Source organism: Sparassis crispa (assembly GCF_003851025.1).
Source record: "Sparassis crispa DNA, contig_000016F, whole genome shotgun sequence".
NCBI classification, from domain to species: Eukaryota; Fungi; Basidiomycota; class Agaricomycetes; order Polyporales; family Sparassidaceae; genus Sparassis; species Sparassis crispa.
The window spans coordinates 133,058-155,691 of record NW_020939763.1 but is presented as its reverse complement, the minus strand read 5'-3'; the positions used below and the strand labels follow the sequence as shown (position 1 = coordinate 155,691).

General features: G+C 51.3%; 8 protein-coding genes across 8 annotated transcripts; 4 read left to right on the top strand and 4 right to left on the bottom strand.

The window, feature by feature from the left end:
• Positions 1–2,245: 2,245 nt before the first annotated feature.
• On the bottom strand, positions 2,246–5,612 carry SCP_1700640 (hypothetical protein; the record flags this gene model as incomplete). The annotated part of the gene is made up of 2 exons (XM_027764851.1): positions 2,246–2,368; positions 5,433–5,612. The coding sequence occupies 2 exons, from the start codon at positions 5,610–5,612 to the stop codon at positions 2,246–2,248; spliced, it is 303 nt and encodes a 100-aa protein (XP_027620652.1).
• A 325-nt stretch (positions 5,613–5,937) lies between these two features.
• SCP_1700630 (hypothetical protein) lies at positions 5,938–6,270 on the bottom strand (the record flags this gene model as incomplete). Its single annotated transcript, XM_027764850.1, has 1 exon — positions 5,938–6,270. The coding sequence occupies one exon, from the start codon at positions 6,268–6,270 to the stop codon at positions 5,938–5,940; it is 333 nt and encodes a 110-aa protein (XP_027620651.1).
• Positions 6,271–7,727: 1,457 nt separating this feature from the next.
• On the bottom strand, positions 7,728–8,116 carry SCP_1700620 (hypothetical protein; the record flags this gene model as incomplete). Its single annotated transcript, XM_027764849.1, has 2 exons — positions 7,728–7,779; positions 7,836–8,116. 2 exons carry the CDS (start codon positions 8,114–8,116, stop codon positions 7,728–7,730), a joined length of 333 nt encoding a protein of 110 aa, XP_027620650.1.
• A 786-nt stretch (positions 8,117–8,902) lies between these two features.
• On the top strand, positions 8,903–10,252 carry SCP_1700610 (hypothetical protein; the record flags this gene model as incomplete). The annotated part of the gene is made up of 1 exon (XM_027764848.1): positions 8,903–10,252. One exon carries the CDS (start codon positions 8,903–8,905, stop codon positions 10,250–10,252), a length of 1,350 nt encoding a protein of 449 aa, XP_027620649.1.
• Positions 10,253–11,586: 1,334 nt separating this feature from the next.
• SCP_1700600 (acetyl-CoA synthetase-like protein) lies at positions 11,587–15,870 on the bottom strand (the record flags this gene model as incomplete). Its single annotated transcript, XM_027764847.1, has 19 exons — positions 11,587–12,018; positions 12,084–12,340; positions 12,396–12,539; positions 12,593–12,626; positions 12,678–13,218; positions 13,278–13,537; positions 13,592–13,649; positions 13,705–13,849; positions 13,908–13,926; positions 13,983–14,141; positions 14,221–14,359; positions 14,411–14,493; positions 14,547–14,600; positions 14,653–14,784; positions 14,840–14,871; positions 14,931–14,990; positions 15,052–15,120; positions 15,178–15,498; positions 15,555–15,870. 19 exons carry the CDS (start codon positions 15,868–15,870, stop codon positions 11,587–11,589), a joined length of 3,255 nt encoding a protein of 1,084 aa, XP_027620648.1.
• A 4,610-nt stretch (positions 15,871–20,480) lies between these two features.
• On the top strand, positions 20,481–20,654 carry SCP_1700590 (hypothetical protein; the record flags this gene model as incomplete). The annotated part of the gene is made up of 1 exon (XM_027764846.1): positions 20,481–20,654. One exon carries the CDS (start codon positions 20,481–20,483, stop codon positions 20,652–20,654), a length of 174 nt encoding a protein of 57 aa, XP_027620647.1.
• A 277-nt stretch (positions 20,655–20,931) lies between these two features.
• On the top strand, positions 20,932–22,216 carry SCP_1700580 (hypothetical protein; the record flags this gene model as incomplete). Its single annotated transcript, XM_027764845.1, has 3 exons — positions 20,932–21,643; positions 21,694–21,958; positions 22,015–22,216. 3 exons carry the CDS (start codon positions 20,932–20,934, stop codon positions 22,214–22,216), a joined length of 1,179 nt encoding a protein of 392 aa, XP_027620646.1.
• A 102-nt stretch (positions 22,217–22,318) lies between these two features.
• On the top strand, positions 22,319–22,609 carry SCP_1700570 (hypothetical protein; the record flags this gene model as incomplete). The annotated part of the gene is made up of 1 exon (XM_027764844.1): positions 22,319–22,609. One exon carries the CDS (start codon positions 22,319–22,321, stop codon positions 22,607–22,609), a length of 291 nt encoding a protein of 96 aa, XP_027620645.1.
• Positions 22,610–22,634: the final 25 nt, after the last annotated feature.

The following is a 22,634-nucleotide window of genomic DNA, read 5'->3' as shown; positions in this document are numbered from 1 at the left end:
CTGTGGGGGTGTTTGGAGACAGAGCTCGAGGATCTGATGAGGTTATTGGCCACAAAGCAATCTGGCTTTTATACCATTTAGAGAGCAGGGGACCGCATGCTGAGTGGCACCATTTCATGAGGATAAGATTGATGTCGTCGACATGTGGGCTATAGGGATGCTCTCCACGTAGTACCATGTTGCATCGAAGCGGTCTTGCAGATGATCGTCCACATTGATCGCTTTGCGGCTTCGACTGTATGAGCATCACAATTTCTTGTAAGACTATGCGGTCAGCAAGAGTGAGCTTCCACCATGGACATAGTCATACTTCCACGTGAGATGGCAGATTTCGCTTGATGGTATCCGTCTCCATTGTAGGATGCAAGTCATAAACACTTGGCCATTTAACCGCGCATATGGTCACCGCAGTAAGCACAAAGACAGAGAGGTGGAAAGAATAACGTCCACAGGTATTCTGGCAATGCCAATGCGTGCTCCTCCGCATCGCTGCTCAGGCTGTGATCAAACAAGTTCAGTGCTTGTGCTGAAGGAAGGACACTAAAATCATACGCTGCTGCCTCATGGTTAAAAAATACAGCTGCAAGGTTGGAAATTTCCTATGTCTCGAGTTTTCTGTCCTCATACCGTCGTGAACTGGGCCCCTGATACCATTTATAATAGAATCCAAAGCGACCCAAACCGTTCGAGAAGATTGCCATTTTCAGCATGATATGGAACGGCATGCCGCTTTGGGCAGGTGTGTACGTTCGACATATGGTCGATGTTCCACTTCAACGCTCCAGAAGACTGCGAGGACCACAGTGGAATCGACCTTAACTCCATGGTCAACATTCCATGCTATATGTGAGAAAAGGCCACTGAACCTGCCAAGTGATATTCGCAGCTGCTTTGCCTTATGCTTGTAGTGTTCACACTGTCATCAATGCATCGATTATTTGACGGGTTCATAATTCAAATTGCAGTGATCATAACTCATAATAGCGAATGAAATCTTGAGAACAGGAGAGGATACTGAATGAGTCCTATTGAAGTAACTGAAAACTCAATGGAGCAGCTTCACAACCTCGCTAGTAGGCATCAGCCTAATAGCCTACCCAGCAGCAGGACCGACGAGGCCTTCAACTGACCAGCAGCGCCTGAGTCGCTCTAAATATCGTTGATAAACTGCTTCCCGTGCTCCATGCCAGCCTTGACAGCGACGTTGACGTGTCATACGTCTTCGGAGCCCCGGTCCCCCTCCCTGGCGCAGCGGCCGCATGCAAAGTGTGCGGATCCTACCGAGCAGACCGCAGCTCCACCGCGCTGAATAGACTAGATTATCCCACCGTTGCTGTACGATATATCAGCTCCAAATACAGCGCGAGCTAAAATTCAGGGTGAGTTCTCCGACTAAATCACGATGCTTATGGCGCGTGCGTCGACCGTAGCTGCAGTACTAGTGTTGGTGCGTACAGTAATGAATAGTGAACCCTGCACCGCGTAACCCCGAATCAATACGTGAGAGCTGACTCAACTTGCCCTCGCGTGCCGGGTGCAATATGGCGCTGGCGCACTGTAACTGCGCGTGAGGACACGTGTGAATTGCGTAGTCCCCCGGACGGCGCGACGTTGACAAACGTGTGGAAAGCGGCTGGGTATTCAGTACATAGGTTGCAGAATGTGGTAGTCGGCCTGTCTCAAGAGTAAACAAACCGGAGCACATGGTTCGCGAAGTCTACGTGAACGAGGCAGCGACATCAGTCAGAGTGCAGAAGTGGCGCAGCCCACTGACACGAGAACGAAGGTTCAATTGACGGAAGCCATAGTCTAACACTCCCAGCCGAGGCGCGGACTGATGTGAATGCACCGTCATCCGAGGTCTCTCACCGGCCCTGAGTACTGAGTGCAGAGAACATGCAGAGCATCCACACTAGGCAAGTAATTTGAGTTCGTGCTTCCCAGCTTCTCGCACGACGCGAGCCAGCGTGACGAGAATCAGCGCATCGATGCGCATCGACAGATGTAATTGCGCGAGGACACCGGCAGGAGCTAAGTACCGCACGCGTGCCACCAGCAGAAACCGGCCAGCATGTCCCAGACAGGCAGGCGATGTCGATCGGCGATCCGTGCGCAGGTCACTTGCACACCATCGAGCCGGATTCCACCCGCAGATGACCGAGACCCGGGAGATGGCGGGTGGTATGCTCGACGTTGGGGAATGCTGATCCTGATCATGGGTGGTTGATGTTTTCCATGCGCTGCTTTAGACTGCGACGCGACGTGCCTGTCTGAGAGCCAGCCATTCATCCACCAGCCGGATATCGGAGCGTCGCTGTGTCTTCGGTGCATCCTCGGCAAGCCCCTGAACGCTCAGAGCCATGGCGTCCTGGAGAACAAACGATGAAGCGTGAAACAACAGGGCGAACACCCTGACTACTCCAGATAGTAGGGCCTGCCCACGTTCGCGGAACCTCGTTCCATATCGCCGAATAACCCTGGTAAAGAGTCTGAGACAAATCACAAGATATCACACCTGCTGAGCAACCAAGTCCGTACCTGCGTGTTTCGCTTTGAGAACATCGCCCAGGAACGACGTAGATAAGGTAGACATGGTGTGATTGCGCACTATATACGAAGATTACTCGAGTCCACAAGACCTTCGTAGGCGCCGAAACACGACCGAGATGTTTGAGCGCTTAGACCGTTGCATGATGGAATGTTTTGCGACACTGCAGGGCCAAGGTTGAGGCAATGCTGTCATGCAGTTAGTAGCTTACGATGCACCAACTTCATGAAGAACATCTTATCCAGTTTGCATGGGATTCGGAGACTAACACAAGCAAATAAGTGGACGAAACATCGCGCGAACGTGGAAGATATCATGATTGCGCACCGATGGTGGAATTCACTCTTGTCCATCCTTGGGAGATATCGCGCCACAACGTTAACCGCCATGTACAACTAAACCGAAGTAGATGATTCGTCGGGCGGAATGCATTGCGCCACATAGAAAGTACAGACCGATAAAGCAAGCTGATCAATCTGCGCGCGATGTCGTTCTCCAAGCGACATACACTATAGATTAAAGCCACAGGGATAGAAAACAGATGTCGACATCATGATAGAGAAAGTCAATGTGATCATGGTGCAGTAATTGTCTTCATCCGAGTGGACGAAACCAAGAGAGCCCATTACGACAAGTAAAAATGATAAAGCTCCTCGCTTGACAGCTAAGTCGACAACGATAGACGCATTTCGACGAAACTCGTTTCATTATTTTCTGTTTGGAGTGCATCAAATAGACTGCTCTGGACGGAAATTCTAGCTGCTGATTGGCCTACCCCCTTTGAATTTCACGCATGACCACACGAATTTGCTGTTTCGGGATAATTCATAAGCAACGTACCTGAAGTAAGTTTCGTCGAAATGCGTCTAGCGTTTTCGACTTAACTGGAATAGTCATGGCCAGGGGTAGAGATGCTGGCGCTGCCTTGCGAACGTGCAGCAAGTCGGTTTTCCCCGCCACCAAGACGCCGAACGGTGCCGGGTACAAAGAAGCCTGAAGCCGCCAAATAATCATTGACCGACCCACAGCATGTCCGCGGGCAGACCTCCTTATCAGGGCAAGCAGTTTGTGACCCACGAACACTCCGCGAGACAAGTCGACTTGCGCTCCGAAAGCTCGCACAGGCAACTGCATGTCGCACGAGGGGACCTCGGGACTCGTGGTTTCCAGAGTAGGAAGGCATGGAAGGCGTGGAGTGCAAGGGTGAAAGCGCCCCAGGGCGAACTATTCGATGTGGTATCTCGCACTGAAGAGTCATCCCCACAGAATCGAAGACGAAAGCTCCCGAGGGGGCATTCGACGCAGTATCTTGCACTGCAGAGACGTCCCCAAGAATCGAAGACGCACGCGCCCTGATGCGGGAAGTAGCTCGGAGTCACTTCGGAGCTATTACACTGCATCGAAAGCGTAAGACCACAGCATGTGGACGGTCCGAGTTGGCGAAGGGAAGATGAACGACGATGTGGCGCTGGAGCCAGAGGACAGAGAAGATGTGGCGTAGCAAGCACGACGATTCGCCGCGAAGAGCTTCACGCTAAGAATACACATGCGTTACAGGGACTCGGACTACGCGCTGCGAATCGTTCCGAGATTCTTCGCTGGAAGAACTCTCAAACGTGTCTTGAGAATACTTATCAGTGTTTTGCCAACCACTCAGATACGTTGAGGATGAACAATCGGACACACCTCGAAATGGTATGCAATCGCACACGAAGTCAGCGAAGTGATCTCGAGGGGTTCCCGAGAAGAGATCCGTTCTGGAACTGGCAGCTACTTTTGGCACGGTTCCCTCCTTCCTGGGTGCACCCGCGAAACCGGTCAAGAACGATAGCAATGACTTAAATGGTGATAGCGTGCTGTCACGGTGATGACCGTCTCCAAGGACTAATAGAACGAGAAGTTACAGAATCGCACTTCTCGTCCACTCACCTATTATTCGAGATTAGTGATACGGAGGGATAATGTTACACGAAACTGACTTCCACCATTCGGAGGCGGTAGTAGGTATCGTGGGACTGCAATATCTCATGCATCGCATCAGAAATTTAGACAGAAAACTCAGGAGTTTCAGTCTTGCTATCGCCAGTGTACAAATGAAGAACAACGATTCGCCCTGAACCTTAACTGAGTAACTCCCGCGTTCCAGTCGCATTCGCACTATTCTAGGATCGAAGTAGCAGTTATTTCGCTTGCTTCCTATATCTGTGCATTCGCGGAGTTCTGGCAATTCCAGCTATGATCAAGCCATTGAGATGCAGCAAGATGAGAACCGATTGGTGGAGCGCCTCCAAGGGGTGACAAAACGACGGAAACGAGATAACTAGGATGTCATCACCGCTGAAGAGCCCAGTTGATCCCGTTAATCAACAACGAGTAGGGTGAACACGATATTCACTGAAACAAAGCTGGAGAACCATGCGTACCGAATTCCGAGATGTTAGAGACTTCGAAAACATGCTGTCCAATAAGCGCGTTATGAGGTACCGACTCACATTTCAGCTTGGCTCAGCGGAGTATACTCCCGCTCACCCTCACTGCCACAAAGCGCGCCGCATTTCTTCCAGCAATCACCTTGCCGATCGCTCAGCCCATAACTCTCAAGAAATGATGCCACCAGTACGGGTTGAATTCCATAGTCCATCCACCACCGTTAGACCGACCCAGATGTGAGAACTCGAGACCACACGTAGAGTCAAACGCAGTAAACCTTGAGGCTGTGTAGATCGAAAGAACAGAATAGGCGGCCCAGACAGACGACCATAGTGACAGCGAGAAGACTGATGTGGCCAGCTGAGGGAGATCAGCGTTGCAAGCTGTGACCTGAGAGTGGCAGGCTTGAATCCACGCAGTGATGGGATCCCCAAATGGAGAATCAACATAGTACCATCCTATGACCAATTTCAGCGACTGTAGCTGCGAAATTTGCGATAAATCCAGGTGATCCCTGGGGGCGATATGCAGTGGTGAAGATTCGCGATATGACAATGTCAAATTCTTCAACTGCCTCCCGGCCCCGTAGCAAATCCCGAGCGGCGATGCTCGACTCCGATGAATTCTTGTTCATGCTGAACCATGATAAGTCCAGTTTCCTGACACGTAGTGTAAAAGGAGGGCGTGCTAGCCATGATGGACAAGAAGGCCCATCTATGCTTGAACTTAGCGTTAAGCTGTCAATCTCAACGCAGGGAAGTGGTTCTGCGCGTTCCAATGGTAACGATTCGTGTCGAAAGCCAATGTCGAACAATCGTACGAAATGAAGCTTGGGACATGCAAGGAGCAGTCTGCGTATACTGCGTTCATCATACCCTGTGAAAGACCAGACCTCGCTAGGCCCAACCACGCAGAAGTTTTCGATCTCTGGGAAGTAGGGAGAGGCGTCACTCCTGCAGTCAACCAATAATTGATCCCGCTTGCAATGTCAGGCTCTCCACCCGACGGAGCTGCAGCAGGATGCGGAGCAGAACACCAAACGGCCCTACTGCGCATGAATCACCGTCGATAGTCACGTCGCGCACGTAGTGACAGATGACGGGAGATGCACTGATGATCTCCTCGAACGCTGTGTAACGGTCCTTGGTCGAGATGTCGATGGACCGTAACTTGTGGGCTCTTGACCTTGGAAGCCATGAACGGGATATGAGGCTAGATGTACTAAGTGCTTTAGGTTCGTCCTGTATGTTGTCGATGATCATGTCGGAGATCTCTGCAGGCACGTACACCATACTGAAGTGAATGCGATGGAGTGCAGAAAACGTTGTGGTTATGTTCCGGAGAGTTTCAGGATATCGGAAGGGGAATGGAAATAAGAACGCACGATTTCTAGATTTTTATAAGTCTAGGCGAGATGATTGTGGAGATCCTTTGGGGTCTGTGCACTGCGTTTTCCCCTGAGAGCGCTTTGAAGGTTTTCCTATTTCATCGCGCTAAAGCGCATACGTGAGCGGCCGGCAGTGTTAAAATTTTATCTTACCATTCTCGTCTCATGGCTTTGATGTTGAAAGTTATTCCGAGGACGAGCTTAGCGAGGCTTGCGCAGTATCTATTCAGTGCTGAACCGGGGAGCCCCGAGTCAGAATTCATCAGCAGCATGGCCACCCACATACCAGTGTCTTCATGAAGATTCATTCTATCAATGGCGCAGGACCGCACTTTTATCGCCTAAAAAAGCAATATTGAAGCACTTTCGCTTGCGTGGCGAAGCGGCACAGAATGTGACTGCGAGATCGGGTGACAGAAGTTTCGCCCTAAACTTGGCCAACACCGGGTCTGAAGATAGCAGATCGGTTTACGATAGCAGAAGTGATCAACGATTCCACTGCTGTCTGGGACCTTCTCGATACAGTGCTTTCTGAATTGGTGGTTTACTGCAATCGCGGCCACGAGAAACGAGTAGAGGTCATACTCAAAGTCAACCTACAGTCCCATCTTAAGGTTATCACCGAATTCAGATTGTGGGCTCGCGCGATGCAAAAAGGGATTGGGAATCGCTTACGCTCGTTCCCAGACCATCAGTCAGGTCGACTCGAGGTGGTACAGACTTACAAATGTCCGGATGAGGAGCTGGAGCGCAAGGTCCCTAGTCCTCCAAAGGACGCACGTCGTACTAAACAGGGCGACGAAGATCAAGAAGGTTGCCTGCAGGAAAAGTCGGGGGGAATGATCAGTGCTTACAGGTTTTATGATAATTATCAAATGCCGGTATATAGAGAAGGTCAACCGGAACAATGCAGCACGGTTAGAGAATGTGCGATGATAATGCTACGAAGCTAGTATGCTATGTTTGAAAAAAGGCTGGTGTGTATATGTAAAATAATAATTGTACACCTTGAACAGCATATGGTTCGAAGTAATTATCATTTTACACGGGAGCTTCATGGTGGATGCACACTGCTGGACAACGGTATGTCTCGCAGTACTGCAGTACTCCTGACAATCTCCTGGTTGTTTTGTCGACCGTGAGTGCTTTTCTTTTCTGTCGACTTACCTCTCGTCTGTCAGTCAAGTTTGTAACAGGCATTCCGCGCCTTCACCAGCTCCGCGTCAATGTCATCCCTAGGTCGACACGTCGCTCGATCACAACAGCGAGTGCATGAACATGCTGAACTCGGCGGATGTATTACACATAACGTGGCCAGACCCAGAGTCGCTCGATGCGAGAGCATAGCGCAGTGAAGCGGCCTTATGGAACGACGTGGAATATAACTCCTGGCCCCCAGCATGCTGCTGCTGCACTGCGACCTCTACGTCTAAGACTCGACAGACGCGGTAGAAATTTGAATGCGCTCACCTGGCTCCAGTAGCCTGAGGACGATGACAGCTACCGCAGGAATGTGCCCGAGGTTGTTGCGAGCGCTCGTGAGACATGCCCTGGCACCATTGAGATGCTGTCTGGCCAATGTCGACGCGCGGGTCCATGCGGATACTGAAGGACAGCGATACGACAAAGGTCGAGTTGGAATGCGGCCGGCAGTGACGAGCCGCAGGGAACAGCGCGAGAAGACAGTGGGAAGACGCCAGTGCCCGCTGGAGGACACGCCCTGGCGAGAGGAGAGCAGTAAGCACGTCCATCAGGGAGTGTGTAGAGAGAGCGCGAGTGAGACTGAGAGGCGACGGAGCCTATGCAGGACTTGACAGGAGTCGATCGAGTAACTGAGGATCGCAATGATCGTCAAACCGTTCAGCTAATCTGGCCTCAGCGAGTCGAGCGATGCGTCACGCCACCAATATGGGTTCACAGTCCATCAGCCACCGTTAGACCGACACAGATGGCGTAAGTTCGATATGTGAGACTGAGACCATACGTGGGGGCGAAAGCAGTAAACTTTGAGGCTGTGTGGTCTGTGATCCAAAGAACAGAGTAGACACAGACTGGGTCACAGGGAGAAGAATGATCTGTGACTCGATGTTGGCTAAATTTGGGGCGAAACGTCTGTCTCCTGATCTCGCAGTCACGGTTGCTTTACATTCTGTGCCGCAATGCCACGCAAAGCCGCAACGCCACGCAAGCGAAACACGACATGGAGCTGTGCTCCCTGATTACGGAAAGATACTGGTATGTGCTTTAAGCGACAAAGCGAAGAGGCAGGAATGGAAATAAACCTTTTTACACTGCTTCTTTTACTGCCGCTCACGTACGCATTTCTTCGGCCACACGTTGACGTAGGAAACGTGCAAGCGCTCTCTGGGGGATATGCAGTGCACGATACGCCACAACTGCTGCGCTTACACTCATATAAATGCAGAAACCGTTCGTTCTCATGTCCAATTCCTTTTCCCAGGCATTTCTATCAACTGGCCACAATCAAAGAAGCACAACATCTTCTCTGTCCATCGCACCATTTATTCCTCGACAATATGGTCTACGTGCCTCCAGAAATTCGTGATATGATTATAGGCTATCTCTGGTACGATCCAGCAGCCCTGAAGAAGTGCAGCACAGTTTGCCGAACATGGCTTCCGCGATCTCGACTTCACAGTTTTCACACCATCGTCATCGCGGGTGACAACCAGTACGCCCGATTGGAGCGAGTCGTCGTAGTATCGCCTGCCATTTGCGACTTCGTGCGATGCATCACCTTTAAAGGTGTTTTCCGTAACTCGTATCCCGGTGACGGTCTTTTCCGTGTGCTGCAGATGCTCAGTCGAGTGGAGGAGGTGGCCCTGCAGGACTGCGAGGAAGTCGAAGCACTGGTCGATTGGGATGGAGACATCTCCTCTTACTTCCCCATGGTTCGGAGTTTCCGTCTGCTAAAGGGAGAGATCCTTGGAAACTCGTGGACTGTGGGATTCCCGAGAGTGTATGATGGGTATCGCGTCCGCCGAATACTTGCGGAATGTCCGAAGCTCCGTGCGGTACACTTTGCCGGAGTTCAGCTGTCTCATCCTACAGCAGGAGTTGGTCCACTGGATGCTGCTCCGGAAGGCAACACTGGAGCATCTCGCCAGCTCGACATCCATGACCTCACTCTTTCCTATGATCCGACACAGATAACCCCTGGTGTTCCTCCTCCCCTGTCATGGCTCTTTGCGCCTCCTTTGAGGTTACAGCTTCAGACTCTTGCCCTGACGTGGTGCAATAAGAGTTCACCCACTCCGCTCGGCGTTACCGACCAGGAGTTGCTTTGCAACTCCAAGAACAGCCTGGAAGAACTGACGCTACTGTGTCCCCAGTCTGTTTTTCATGTATACGACCTGCCTTCCCCACCTGAAATGTTTCTGGATCTGGCCCAGAATTCACGGTTAACTTCTTTAAAACTCATCGTGCCGTGGATAACCGGCAGTTATGTTTCTGACCCAGGGCCCGAAATCGCGGCATGGATCAAAGGTTTCCACTCCCAGTTGACAATGAACACCGCCAGCCTCACTCGGTTGACCCTGGTGGAAATTGAGTTGAAGATAGAGTACGCCTCTGTAAAAGAGCGGGGGATACTCGGACCTGTTGGTTACTGCTCTGACTGGGTTCCAATCGACAGCCAACTCGCCGCTTTGGCGGTTGACTGCAATACAGGTTGCGGTGCCAAGAGGCGCATCGAGGTTGTCTTCAAAGTGAACCTCGTGCACCATGATATCCTCGATGTCCCATCTAGCTACATTCGAAGGTGGATTGCAGCCCGCTTACAGCTGTTTTGCGACTGCCCATCGAGTCGGCTGGATGTGATATATTGCTCCAGCCAAGCAAGCCTGAAGGCGAGCGGCATGACTTGATTGTGTTATATCCACCGTATTTGAGTTTCATATCTCACTATGGACATTTATTTTTGTGAAAGTGCGACAATTACAATATTTGAGCATCCCAAGTCGTGGTTAAATACAGTAGTGCCGTGCAGTATGAAATGGTTGTTGCACATGTTGGCTTTGGGAAATACAGTTCATGCCAGTGCCAGTTTTCTGAAATTGCTCTGAGTAATATAGAGAGACAGCCGATAAATGTTGAACCTCGCTCTCCGTCCATCCAATCGGACGTCAATACAAGCGTGGCTCAACTCGGTACACAGGTACGCTTCTTATAGTGTCAGCGACCTTATGAAACCGAATTTTAATCACGGGCACCGAAGTGGGCACTAGACGCCGTACCTAGAGAATCTTGTGTACCTATGCTTCAGAGAAAAGTACCACGAGTTTAGAATACACTCGTCTGTAATAGATGAAACTACCCTGTTTGGAATGGGGCCGAAAATAAAGGATAACTCACATGTAGCCTAGCTAATCGACCCGAGGGAACCAAGGATCCGAAAGCAAGTCCACAGCACTGGCCCGCTCAGCAGGATCGAGATGTAGGCACCTGCGCATGAGGGCGCCTGCGGACAACACATCCGCCGCATCTATAACGATGTGATCGTCGATACACTGCCAGCAAGGCTCAAAAGGGTAGTTGTAAAGTTGTGGATGGGCCCTTAGGTTACCTATGATATAAAGTTAGGTAAAGATCAGTGATAGGAGTGTGTGCACGTACACGTCCAATCAAAAAATCAGCCAGCCCTTTTACTGACCGCCAGTTGTTCTTTGCCGAAATCTTCGCCCGTGAAGGTTAGCATCGCGTAAAGGAGAGCGGATGGTTTGTCAACTTGGTCAACTTTGGGGAATGATTTGTACTTGATGCCCCTAGTTCGCCACTCGTTTTGTGCTAAGCTCGGATTTAGACTCATTGCAGAACGGCGCGAGATGCGCCGCGCTCACTGAAGGGTTTCTGCTCCTTCAATAGTTCATTCTAAAACTGGGCTGCGCTTCGATTCGCTGCAGACCACTGGCTGGGCACAAGACTCGAATCCTATATTCGTTGATACACCGCATGCTTCAATTCGCCCCTGGTTTCCTCGTGAATTCTGACGTTGGTTGTCCCGCTTTTATGGATATTACTTACGTTCGTGGAACCGTTATCATGGATTGAGGCATGTCTTATTCGCATATGATAGCACTCCACCAGAGACGTACCGATGTTGGTTTTCTCTTTCGTAGTAACACACAGGATATCTGCTATCTAGTGACACCATATCTCCTCAAACGCATCTCAAGCACATCAAAGACAGCACAGCAGTTACTCACAACTTCAGAATGCCCGCCTTCGCCCAATACTCAAGCGTCTTCAACATATCCTCCTTGTTCAACTGCCGGAATTCCGCCAACGTTGCCGAGCAACGCTGAGCCTTCTCCGTGCTTAGTCTTATGCGCCCATCGAAATTGCCCCTGCGGAAGAACTCTAGCAGCGTCACAGCAGTGTCTTGCTGCTGCACCTCCCGAGAGCTCGAATTCTTTCCCGCCGTCTTGGCTGCTGCCGCTGCCGCCTCCAGCCGCGCGAGCCACTCCGCGTATGGGACTAGCGGCAGGCTGAGGCGTGCGGCTGCGGGCGCGAAGAGCGAATCCCATGGTACGGGGCGCGGATGCACCAGGTTCAGGACGGGTTCGACGGTCTTGGAGCCGACCATGTCGAGGATTGCCGAGGCGGTGATGTCAACCGGGAGCCACGCGACGATCTATCGAGTCCAACAACAATTTTAGCAGATTAGGATACTGGGACAGAGAAGACTAAGGCACGTACGTCATCATGTGAAGGCACGCAGCCCAGGGCCTGCGCGGCGCTCACGAGAGCGCCGACCCACTCTTTCGTGTTCCACCCGCCGTTGAGCGTGTCGCCGCTGATCTGGCCCACGTGCACCGAGGTCGTGCGGAGCCCACCTTGCTGCGCGGCGTACGCAAAGAGCTGCTCTGCGACCCACTTACTCTCGCCGTACCCTGCGCCCATCGCAACCTTTGGATCCAGAATTGGCTCTTCGGCCACGGGTATAGATGTGGGGTCTCAATGGGCATCTATTCAGTATATGCATTCCACTGTATCATTCTACTAACTCACTGCTGAGGACACCCATGGAGCTAACAAAGAGAATCCGCGGGCCTGTGGAGCTTGGAGATCCGGCGGAGAGATTGATCAAGTTGCGGACACCGGCGATCAAAGGCTCGAAGGAGGACAGAGAAAGGTTGAAGTCGACTCGCCAGGCTATTCGTTCTCGCGTCAGGTTGTTAGCTGTCTGACCGTAGCGTGGGTCTCACCGTTGTGGACGACTGCTGTCACAGAGTCCCGAATCTAGCGTCCCGTCAGCGTCGTGAATCTGGAGTCTATTCACGAACCACTTACCTCATTATATTTCTCCTTGCTCAGACCCAGATATTCTTTCGGTAGGTCGCTCGCGATCAACTCAAGTTTCTTTGAGTCCAGCAGAACGACGTCAAGGCCCCAAGTCGTGAACGCCTCCTGCTGCCGCGCCCTCAGCGCAACATCCGAGCCTCGGGAGTCCCTGTTCAATGCATACACCTTGACGATGTCTGGCTTCTGCAGGAGCTGAGAGAGTAGATGGCATCCTAAGCGACCAGTGGTACCCGTCACCAAGAAGGTCTGCGCGTCCCCGGCAGCTGCGGTTTTCCCTCCAAAGCGCTTCGGGAAAGAAATCGTGGCAGCGTACTTCTTCACCAAGTCGTGCATCTCTTTCGCCTTCATCTCTACCTGGGAGGCCCCATTGGCCTTCTTACCTGTCGAAGCCAGGTGGAAGACGAAGTCGCCGAGGATGCGGATGCTCGGGTGCATGTACACTAGGTTATGGGGCACATCGTGCATCGAAGCCGTCGTCGACGTCCGAATAGCGTGGATGATCGTGTTACGTATCCAAGTCGCCTGCAGACTGAAAGCCATGCATCAGAAAGAGATAGCTAGATGCTCGCACAAAACTCCGAATCGAACCTGTCACATCCCTGCTGGAAGAGGTCATCGTCGTCACTCAACTTCATCTGCATCACCCGTTCTACCAGCTCTCTGATGAACTCGAGCGTGGTGTCACTGGTCCATGAGACAGGTATGGGTACTTCAACATCGGATGAATCCTGCACCGCCTTATAGACCGCCTCAATTTCGTCCGCGTAGGCGTCGATGCATATCTGGCGACGAATTGTTCCCTTCGCGGTCAACTGGAAGGGCTTTGAGGGATTCGTCACGATGATCATCTGGAAATCTCATCAGCCCGATTCCCTCAGGAACGGAAGTATCGGAATCTGTACCTCCTTAAATACCCTTGAATGAGATGGCGCGTATTCATTGACTTGCTCTACAGTCGGCCTGGGATGACAGGACAATCAAGCATGCTTCCATAATCACTAGAACAGACACTTACCATATCTTGTTGCGGAAATCAGCCAATTCGCCTTCGTCGCTGGAGTCAAACGGCTCCGTGGGTTGGACAAGCACGCCATTTTGGAAGCGACCTCGCCCAAACATGAGTGCGTGCTTAATGTGAGGATCGGTGACAAATATCGCCTCTGCATCCCGAACGTCAACTGTTGAAAAGCAACTTTGAAATATCTCTATTCCGCTCACCCAAAGGAGTGGGATTAGTCTGTCATTAAAAGACATGTCAGTATCTGATCGATAGTATGCGTCGGAGAGGCATACCTTCTCTCCGGTTGAGAGCATGATCTGGTCATCCACACGGCCATACACCCTGTAATATCCAGGTAACGTGGGATGCTTCTGGAGCAAATCGCTAGATGCATATGCAGGCCTTCCATTGATAGTGGTGTTGATAACAAACGGCTTAACGTAGCGCCCTGCCTGAAGGGATGAAGTGAAGAGACACCGTCAATCGTTCCTCAGACGTGTTGCACGGACAGCAAGTACGACATCAACGTACAAGAATCACAGGTTCAAAAAGGTCATCCGCATCTTCCTGAGGAACCATTTCTACTTCAGTGTGTGGCGAGACCTTCGAGTACTCCCAGCCTGGATGCTTCGACACATCAGGAAGGAACACATTCATGGTGAATTCGGTTCTGCAAGTGCATCATTGGATGACGCAGCGAAGCAGCGTGCACACCACTCACGCGCCGTATACAGAGATTAAGGGGACACCTGCAGCGGACAGTCTGTCTCCTACAGCCTTGCTCAGCGGTCCACCGCCATAAGCCTGGAGAATCTATTGAGTGGACGCGTGCAAAATCAATGGCAATACAGATGTACCAAAATATTCAGCGTCCGCATCTTCGACACGTTCTCGGAGGATTTGCTCCATTCCTGCAGGAAGCAATAAGTAGTGCGTGTAGCAAATCATATTCCTTTACAATACCTCAACAAAAGAGGGCACTGCGAAGGCAATATTGCAACCCGTGGCGACAATCGCGTCCAAGAATAGTTCCGGCGTAGGGACCACAGGTGGAGAAGCCGGCTTGAAGCAGCCTATGAACGCGCCCGTACACAACTGTGAAAGTGAGCAGATGAACAACATTTACACAAATCATGTAAGGGTAACGCACGGTCATTGCGATGTTCATGGTGCCCATGGCATCTGTAAGAATGTCAGCGATATCCAAACAGACTTCAACTAGTTGCGACAGGTCCGCTCACGAAACATGGGTGAAGCATGGGCAGCTATGTTGAGGCCACAAATATCAACCTCTCCGAAATCTACAGACAAGGCGACAAAAAAATCAGCGGACGCGACATCAACGAGCAAACGTAGACGCACATGCTGCTGTTCCTCCTTGAATCAAATTGGAGCTAGTGAGCCTAATGGGTTTCGGAAACGCGGTAGACCCTAAGTGGAAAAGATACATTGTCAGCCAGATGTGCGGTGGCCATGAATGCAACTTACCAGAAGAATGCAGAATGAGCGTCACGTTGTCGACATTTCGCTCCCGAATCTTCTTCACCCCCTTGCCTTCCTCGTCATTATAGAGATCTGAGAAGTGGGGCATCGGAACAATGTCTACTTTATCTCCATCTTTGGCCAACAACTCGTTGGCATGGTGGCCAAGCCTCTGGGTCGCAGCATCCGAGCTAACAATCAGCTGGAGAACTCCGGTCTTCTTGACGAGGTGCGCCACGGCCGTTGCGGAATTGCGAGTCGAGATAGGGAATGGAATGAGCCCCAGGTGCATGATTCCCACAATGAGTGAGAAGAACGTAATCGTATCTGGGCAGTAATGAGTATCAGAATCGGCGCAGAGATAGAGATCACCTCAAACGAACCAGATGTCGCGAGGATCCCGATAGTAGGAGCATCGAGCCCGTCCTGCTGTGCTTGCAGCGCATACTTCTCCTCCACGCGTTTGAAATGACCGGACATGAACTCGGCGGCTTTGCATATTCCACGGTAGGCCTCTGAGTAGCAAATCGTAGTGAGTTTCTTTCCCTCATCAGGATACCTGAACAGCGGGTGTCTAGGGCTATTAGCAGCGTGATGGGTGAAAAGCTCAGGAATCGTCAAAGAATCGTCGAAAGGAGGACGAGAGAACGTGGTGCTGGTGGCACCTTGTAAGGTGGGAACACTGGAAAGATCGAGCATACTGGATTGCAGAGCGAAAAGTGGAAGAGGTGCGAAGAGCTCACCAGCCGTGGGACGTCTATTTCACTGTCTTCCCACAGAGAGTGAGAAAAGACCGATGCGCACGCATCAGAGTTCCCTCATAGTCAATGTTGTTGACTGAAAGGCGCATCACCCGGAGAGCATGTTGGCATTCTGGGATTCTTCGACGAAGATTAGGTACGGTTTACCCCGCGCGTACTGACAGCGGCGATGGCAACCATGAGCGACGATGCACTTGATAAGCTAATACAACTTTAAGGTGAGTAATGGCGACGAAGTTTGAGACTCCATCAGAATGAAGGAAACATACATCGTCAATACTTGAAATTTTGCGGCGACAAACCGGCTTCTTGAGGAGCACAGCACGTGAGTGCGTGAGCGCTTGAACGGCGAATACACGATCCAGTCGATCACTGGATCTCTCGCGGAACCGCTTTCATTTTTTTCCCAGGCTTTGCTTGTCTCGCGTGCGCCCTCTGTCAGAGAAGTCTCCACCCACTCAGGACGTTTTGGACAACATATCGCCCAGAGTGTCGTCACCAAACATATTTCGGCAGATACTCAGCCGGCAGGTGTGAGTGCCGTGGAAGCATCTCCTACGTCACTGCGGACGTTCAATTGCAGCGACCGTGCGAGTGGCCGTAAGCACAGCTGATCGCGAGGGGATGGACGCATGCTAGAGAAGTCAGATAACACTCGGCACTAGTCGTAGCAGCCCGCGGCGCCGAGTTATCACCGCGGCTATAACAAGGTTGAGGCTAGATGGTGTGAGTCGCTAAAAATGGATTGAATACGAACCAAGTATATTTGGAAAACTTCAGCGACTAAAATGAAGACGGAAGAAGTCCCTCCATCCTCATCTTCCTAGCTGAAAACTAAGAACCTTCAACCCGGTTGAGCACCACCCTCGGCTAACTCCGGTGCCTCGACTCCTCTATTCACCTGATATCTTTACACCTTGGCAATAGGTGCGAAAATCAGTGTTGTTCGTGGAAAACAGTGATGACCTCGTCTGACCGACAGGGGACTAGGTGCATCCAGATCACATCATTTTGCGGTAGATTCATGGATCGGAAGGCACGAGAAGGGTGGAGTGAATCATTTTGGCCCAAGAAGTCTTCAACCATCCTCACGCACAGACAATCACTGTAACAGGAACACGCCTCCGGAAGAATACCCTTGCAGAAGTTTCAAATCTGGGGGACAAAACATCCCGTCCATACCTGCATGAAGATTTAGCCACCAGTACCATTCGTGGAATTTCCCGAGAATCCGCTTACCCTGATCATTTGCTGATCATGGCCGTGGTGTTGAAGATGGGGATGTAAAACTCACCTGCGAGAAACGTGACATAGCCTGCTATAGCATTATGCGAAATAAGATATGTGTCATCATCTGCTCAGTACGCTTTACCGGTATTCAGAACTGCCAGATATTAAAAACTAGTTGCAACAGGTGAGATCACAGTACGTACCATCATTACCAGGAAGATTGCTGACGGAAGTATTGAACCATTGTGTTAGGAGCTGTCGCGATCGCTGCATATGAACGAGGTGGCAAAGCGTGCCAAGATCGAACTAGTCCCTGACTCCGGATTCGTTCAAAAATGACAGCTGGACGGATGTCAGGAGGACTCACCTGTGACGTTGGGCGCGAGAGTGAACAGGCGGCTAGCTGGTCTATGAAAGACACCGAGACGGGTCAGCGTAGATAATGAGTGTGAAAGGTCAGACACGCTTACTCGAATATATCGGAGAGATAGCGGCACTATTTTTGATAGGATAGTCGGCAAGGCAAGCCCCAAATTCGACAGTGGCACCCTACTCTTCAATTCAGAATGACCTCACCCTCAAGGTGACAATATTGTCGAAGGAGACATACCGGGGAGCATACCGGGTGAAGCGGTACCACAATAGATCAAAAATAATTCTCTGAACACGAAACCACAGAGCTGACAATCTGACAGGTCTCATCTTGGCAGGACTTTGGGGTTCCGGATAGCTTCGGACACGAGTCTGAAGTGCTGTTTATTCTACAAGATGCGAACGACGGGAGTCCGAACTGTGACACAGTACCCGCTCGAAACAGTTTGTCAACTTCCTATAAGATGCTTTCGCTAAACGTGCACCACCAGTGTCACCGTCATGCAATGGAGAGAAACCAGTGGCATTGCAAATCGGATTTGCATCACATCGGGCTTACTGATCTACAGAGCTCAAGTCATCAGCAACAGCTGGAGATTGGACGCGATTCTCATGCATTACTGAGGGAGTCGGTGACGCCTCGAAGGCATTTTGTACGTACTTCTTCTTACTAGTACTTACCCCACAATATTTGACAGGACACGACTTTGGAGGCCGATACGCTACCACCGATCAAAGCGAGTCAGCAGCTGACCTATTCGCACAGCTCGGCGACTGTTGAAGGTGAGCGGGTGTGAATGGTACCGCTGAAAAAGAGCTGAAGTATAGGCAGTTGCAAAACTTACGGGACGAGCGCGCCCAGCAACTGTCAAATATGAGAACTGCTCAGCTATGAGCATCATGCATGCATCATCTTCGTGTACGGACAAGGCATAATGAGACTGGAGGATCCAGGCTTCGTTCTCTAATCCTCATAGCGATTCGTGAACGCAAGAAACAGACACGTGCCAGTGGTCTGCAAGTGCGGGAGTCAAGCGCCTCCCAAATCTAGAGGCCAACTCTGATCTGGGCGCTGACGGAGTGACATGGTGTTCCGAGCCTTGGTCCATTCGCATGCCATTAAATAATTATGAATGTTAAGACTTCCTCTTGACCAACAGCGGCGCATCGAATACTCTTCGATTATGATCCGTCGGAGCTGTTTCACTTCAAAACAGGTTGTCCCGATCTTCTGGGGCTCTGCTAGCTTTTACCGTTGAGGTGAGTATTTCCCACCTACTCTCTGAATACCCAGTCCCAGATGACGTGCGCACGCGAGTATGAGCCCTGCGACATACTCCGGAGGTCGTATACACGAGCACAACGCTCTGCGTTGGTCGATCGCACATTCTGCTGTGGTGTCCCCTTGCACTTGCGATATGGTCTTTGAATATTGCGTAGTGGAACATGTCTAAATCTCATTTCTCAGTGGGCGACGATTACTGGAATCGGTAGCGATGCAATCAACCACATGCTCGTATAGACGTCTCTCCTGTCCTTGCTCCTACCTCTATCTAAGTGCCGCTGGAAACGTCACCTCCGTATGTTTCACTGCTTCCGCTACTGATGCCAGAGTATAGGAGCGACGAATTGTCCGCCCTCTATGTGCCTCCTTCGTCCATGATATAAATCAGTACTTTCTCTCCCATATCCACGCTACTTCGATCTTCATGATGAACCATTTTTGCCTGACTCCTATTCACTCATCTACGTATCTATCCCAAGGCATCGAAGTGTAATGCAAAACGATCAGATGGAAGCGACGTCGTTGAACGGTCTGTCGCAAGAATAATGGCTTCATATTTATAATGCTGAGCGCGCCACCCTCCAGTATGCGTGGAGTTCGCATGCACAGAAGAATGGTCCATCGAGTAACGCCGCACCGCGCGTGTACAAGAGCTGGCTCGCGAAGTGTGTACCACCGACCACTCCAGTGACGGTACGCGCCATACATATAACAGCTGCATCACCACACCCTGCATGAGGTTGCCAGTTCCCGTGAGTCCACCGAATCAGGGTGCGGGGGAGGCGAAACGGAAATGGGGGAGCATGCGCAGACACTGGGGGGATAACGTCTGCACAGGCCCACATTGCGCAGCATGCACTACATAACGCGGACCGTTCTCGGAGTACGCGCGGGGCGCTCGGAAGCATCTTTGAAGAGGGAGCTGAGAGCGCGCTGGGATATCGGCGGCAAAGCCGGAGCTGCGATCTGCGTAGATCGAGGTGTTATCCCAGATGAGATTGAAGTGGTATGAAATATCGAGATAAATCCGCATACCAAGACAGCTCCAAGCTTACGCACGTATACGTGCTCGTCGGGAAGTGAATACTTTCCGTTCTCTACCCGTTTGAAGGTATGTACACACGACGACTGCTAGGAAGGTTTTCACCGGCTCTGAGATGAATGTAGATCGTCAGGCATTGTTCGTTGCGAGGTGTTGGGATTACTACAGGTCGACCACCCAATCGATGAGTATGCCAGTCAGCAGAGTGCAATCACAGACAGAAAGATAGAATGAGGAAACGAGGACTCAACGAAGGCTCTGATGAGGGCAGAGACCGAACTCTTTTTTGCAGCGAGAGAGGTGTAAAAGAGCAAATGTAGAAGCAGACGAAGAACCTTAACTCATCATACGGAAGAGTTCACAGAGTCTCGTTCTACTCGCACATCCACTTTGGTCGCGTTAGCCTCGTACTCAATGCCGTCCGTGTAGCAGAATTAATATTGTCAGCGCCGCATGTGAACATCATTGCCACGTGTGAGTCCTTTTTGCTGCAGTTGCCAGTTGGCGTCATGACCGCGTCCATCGCTATGCTTAAACCTACAGTCAGGTGCACTCCGCCTCCGCCGTCTCCTGGACGTCCACGACCTGGGCCAGAGCGCACTCCGAGCAGCCGCGTGTGATGGTGCGCGTGCGCCGGCTCGAGACTACGCCTGCCAATGCTACTATCTCGACGTGCTCGATCCAGCCTAAATCCTCCTCACCGTCAGAGCTACAGAAAAATGGCTCGATAAAATACCAGTCTCAGCATCACACATCTACCCTTAAGGGCGACCCGTCTGTGTCATATGATTAGACTCTGGGCTCCAACCAGCGTCCGAAGGGGACTTAACTGCTATTATGAAATCCGACCATGGAACTGTAAGTCTGTAATTCTTATCATTTCACCCACACACGAATATGCTTCTAACCGTGGTCTCTCGACTTTCAAGTACTTACTTTCGGCAGGGATAATAACGTGATGCGGCTTCTGCGTGAGAGTCTGCACTTCGTATCGATATCCGCTCTCCCCGCGTAGCTTCACCTGCAGTCTCTGATCGATAGTGAACGGTACACCACCCACGGAGAGCAATATGCCTCACGAGCCTAATCCCGCTCCCGTCTCCGACATCGTGTCTACTTCTCCGAACTCTGACAATTCTGATAACGGAGTGAACGCATCCATGCAGGGTGAGACTACACAAGACGTCCGAAGGACAAGAAACACTTACTGGGATATTCACTATAACATCACACCCATCGAGGTCGACCGCGTCCGCCGGAACAAGGATTGGGAGAAGATCCTCGCCTCGCTCACAGCGATTGATGTCTTCTCCATCACGCAGCAAATCTTTCTAGAGGTCCCAGACGACAGGATGCAGGAGTTGCTCCAGAAGACACGCGATACCACGAAGGAAAGACAGCACTTAGCTGCCCAGGCGCTCGAGTTTTCACTCTCGGATAACGGTCAGATTGGCACGGTCTGGCTGCTGCTCCCGGAGCACGAGCGTCAACGACACATCCTTGTAGGGCTCGAGGCCGCGTGCGAGATGGCATTAATGGGCTCCGAGGACCGTGCCCTGTGTCCTGAGCTCTCCGTGAAACAGCTGCGGAAGGGTGCAGGACAGGCGTACGTTGACTTTCTTGTGCGCTTTGCAGAAGAGGCAAAGCGTGCAGAGCCTGGCCGCATTTTCACTTTCGCGAGCGCATGGTGGGACTCTGCCACAGACCTGCTCCCCAACTCACCATCTGAGAATGACGAATTTATCCTTGAATGGACAACACTCCATAGGAACGATTTTATCGGTAAGTCTTGCCGGTGTTCATGGTTGTGCCAGTTTACCGAGGTCGTCCAGCTTGTTTTGTTATAAAATCAGTTGTGTCGGTGGTCCACGATATTGTCAACAGAAGCCAGGATATGGATCTAGTCCTAAACCTTATGGACAAAGACGTGGATGTTGCCATTGGACTAGCAAGTGGATTTAGGAACTTGGGAGCCAAGCCTCCCGTTCGCTGTCAAAATTGCCAGCAGGATCTTGAAGAATCCAGCCGGGGCACCAAGTTATCTGTTTGCAGCGTTTGCAATGCGAAGCTGAAAATCAGGGTATACTACTGCTCTCAGTGAGTCTATCTGTGGTTCATCTTCCCGCTACGGTGCTGAATGCGTTCGTCGCCAGTAACTGCCAGAAAACGCACTGGCCAGAGCATAAGAAGATATGTGGAAAATCCCTGCCAGACAGCCACCAATACGCAGCGGCCGGCGGTAACCCTGTCATCTTCGATCTCATGAGTGATCTCCCCCATCGTAAAAAGATCGCCGTCACCGACATCACCGCGGGTTCGCCTGTCCCAGGCTTCGAGCGCTCAGACCCGCTTTAGCTCCAAATCGCGCTCATCGAGCAATTCAAAGACGTCGACTATTTCGTGTACGACGCATCTGGGAACCTGATTCCATTCACCGTGCGAAGTCTCTTCGAGAAGATGACTTTCCGCCTCTTGCGCAAGAGCGCGATGTCGGGCTCTCATCCCATGGCCACCTTGGCGATGGCGGAGTTTATGCTCGATAAACTCGCGGACAGACCAGGGTTCAGCCGCGAACGCATCATGAGGCAAATGTGCGATGAATATGGAGCAGATACCGAGCAGAAGATTGTCCAGTTCGAGCAAGAGACCATTGAGCAGCATGGGGTGGGACACACCGTCCTAGACTCCGTAGCAAGCGGCGTTACTTTGATGGCACCGCGAGTGATGCCGGCACGCTGGAGAAGATGAGCGTTTCGCAGCACAGGCAGAATTA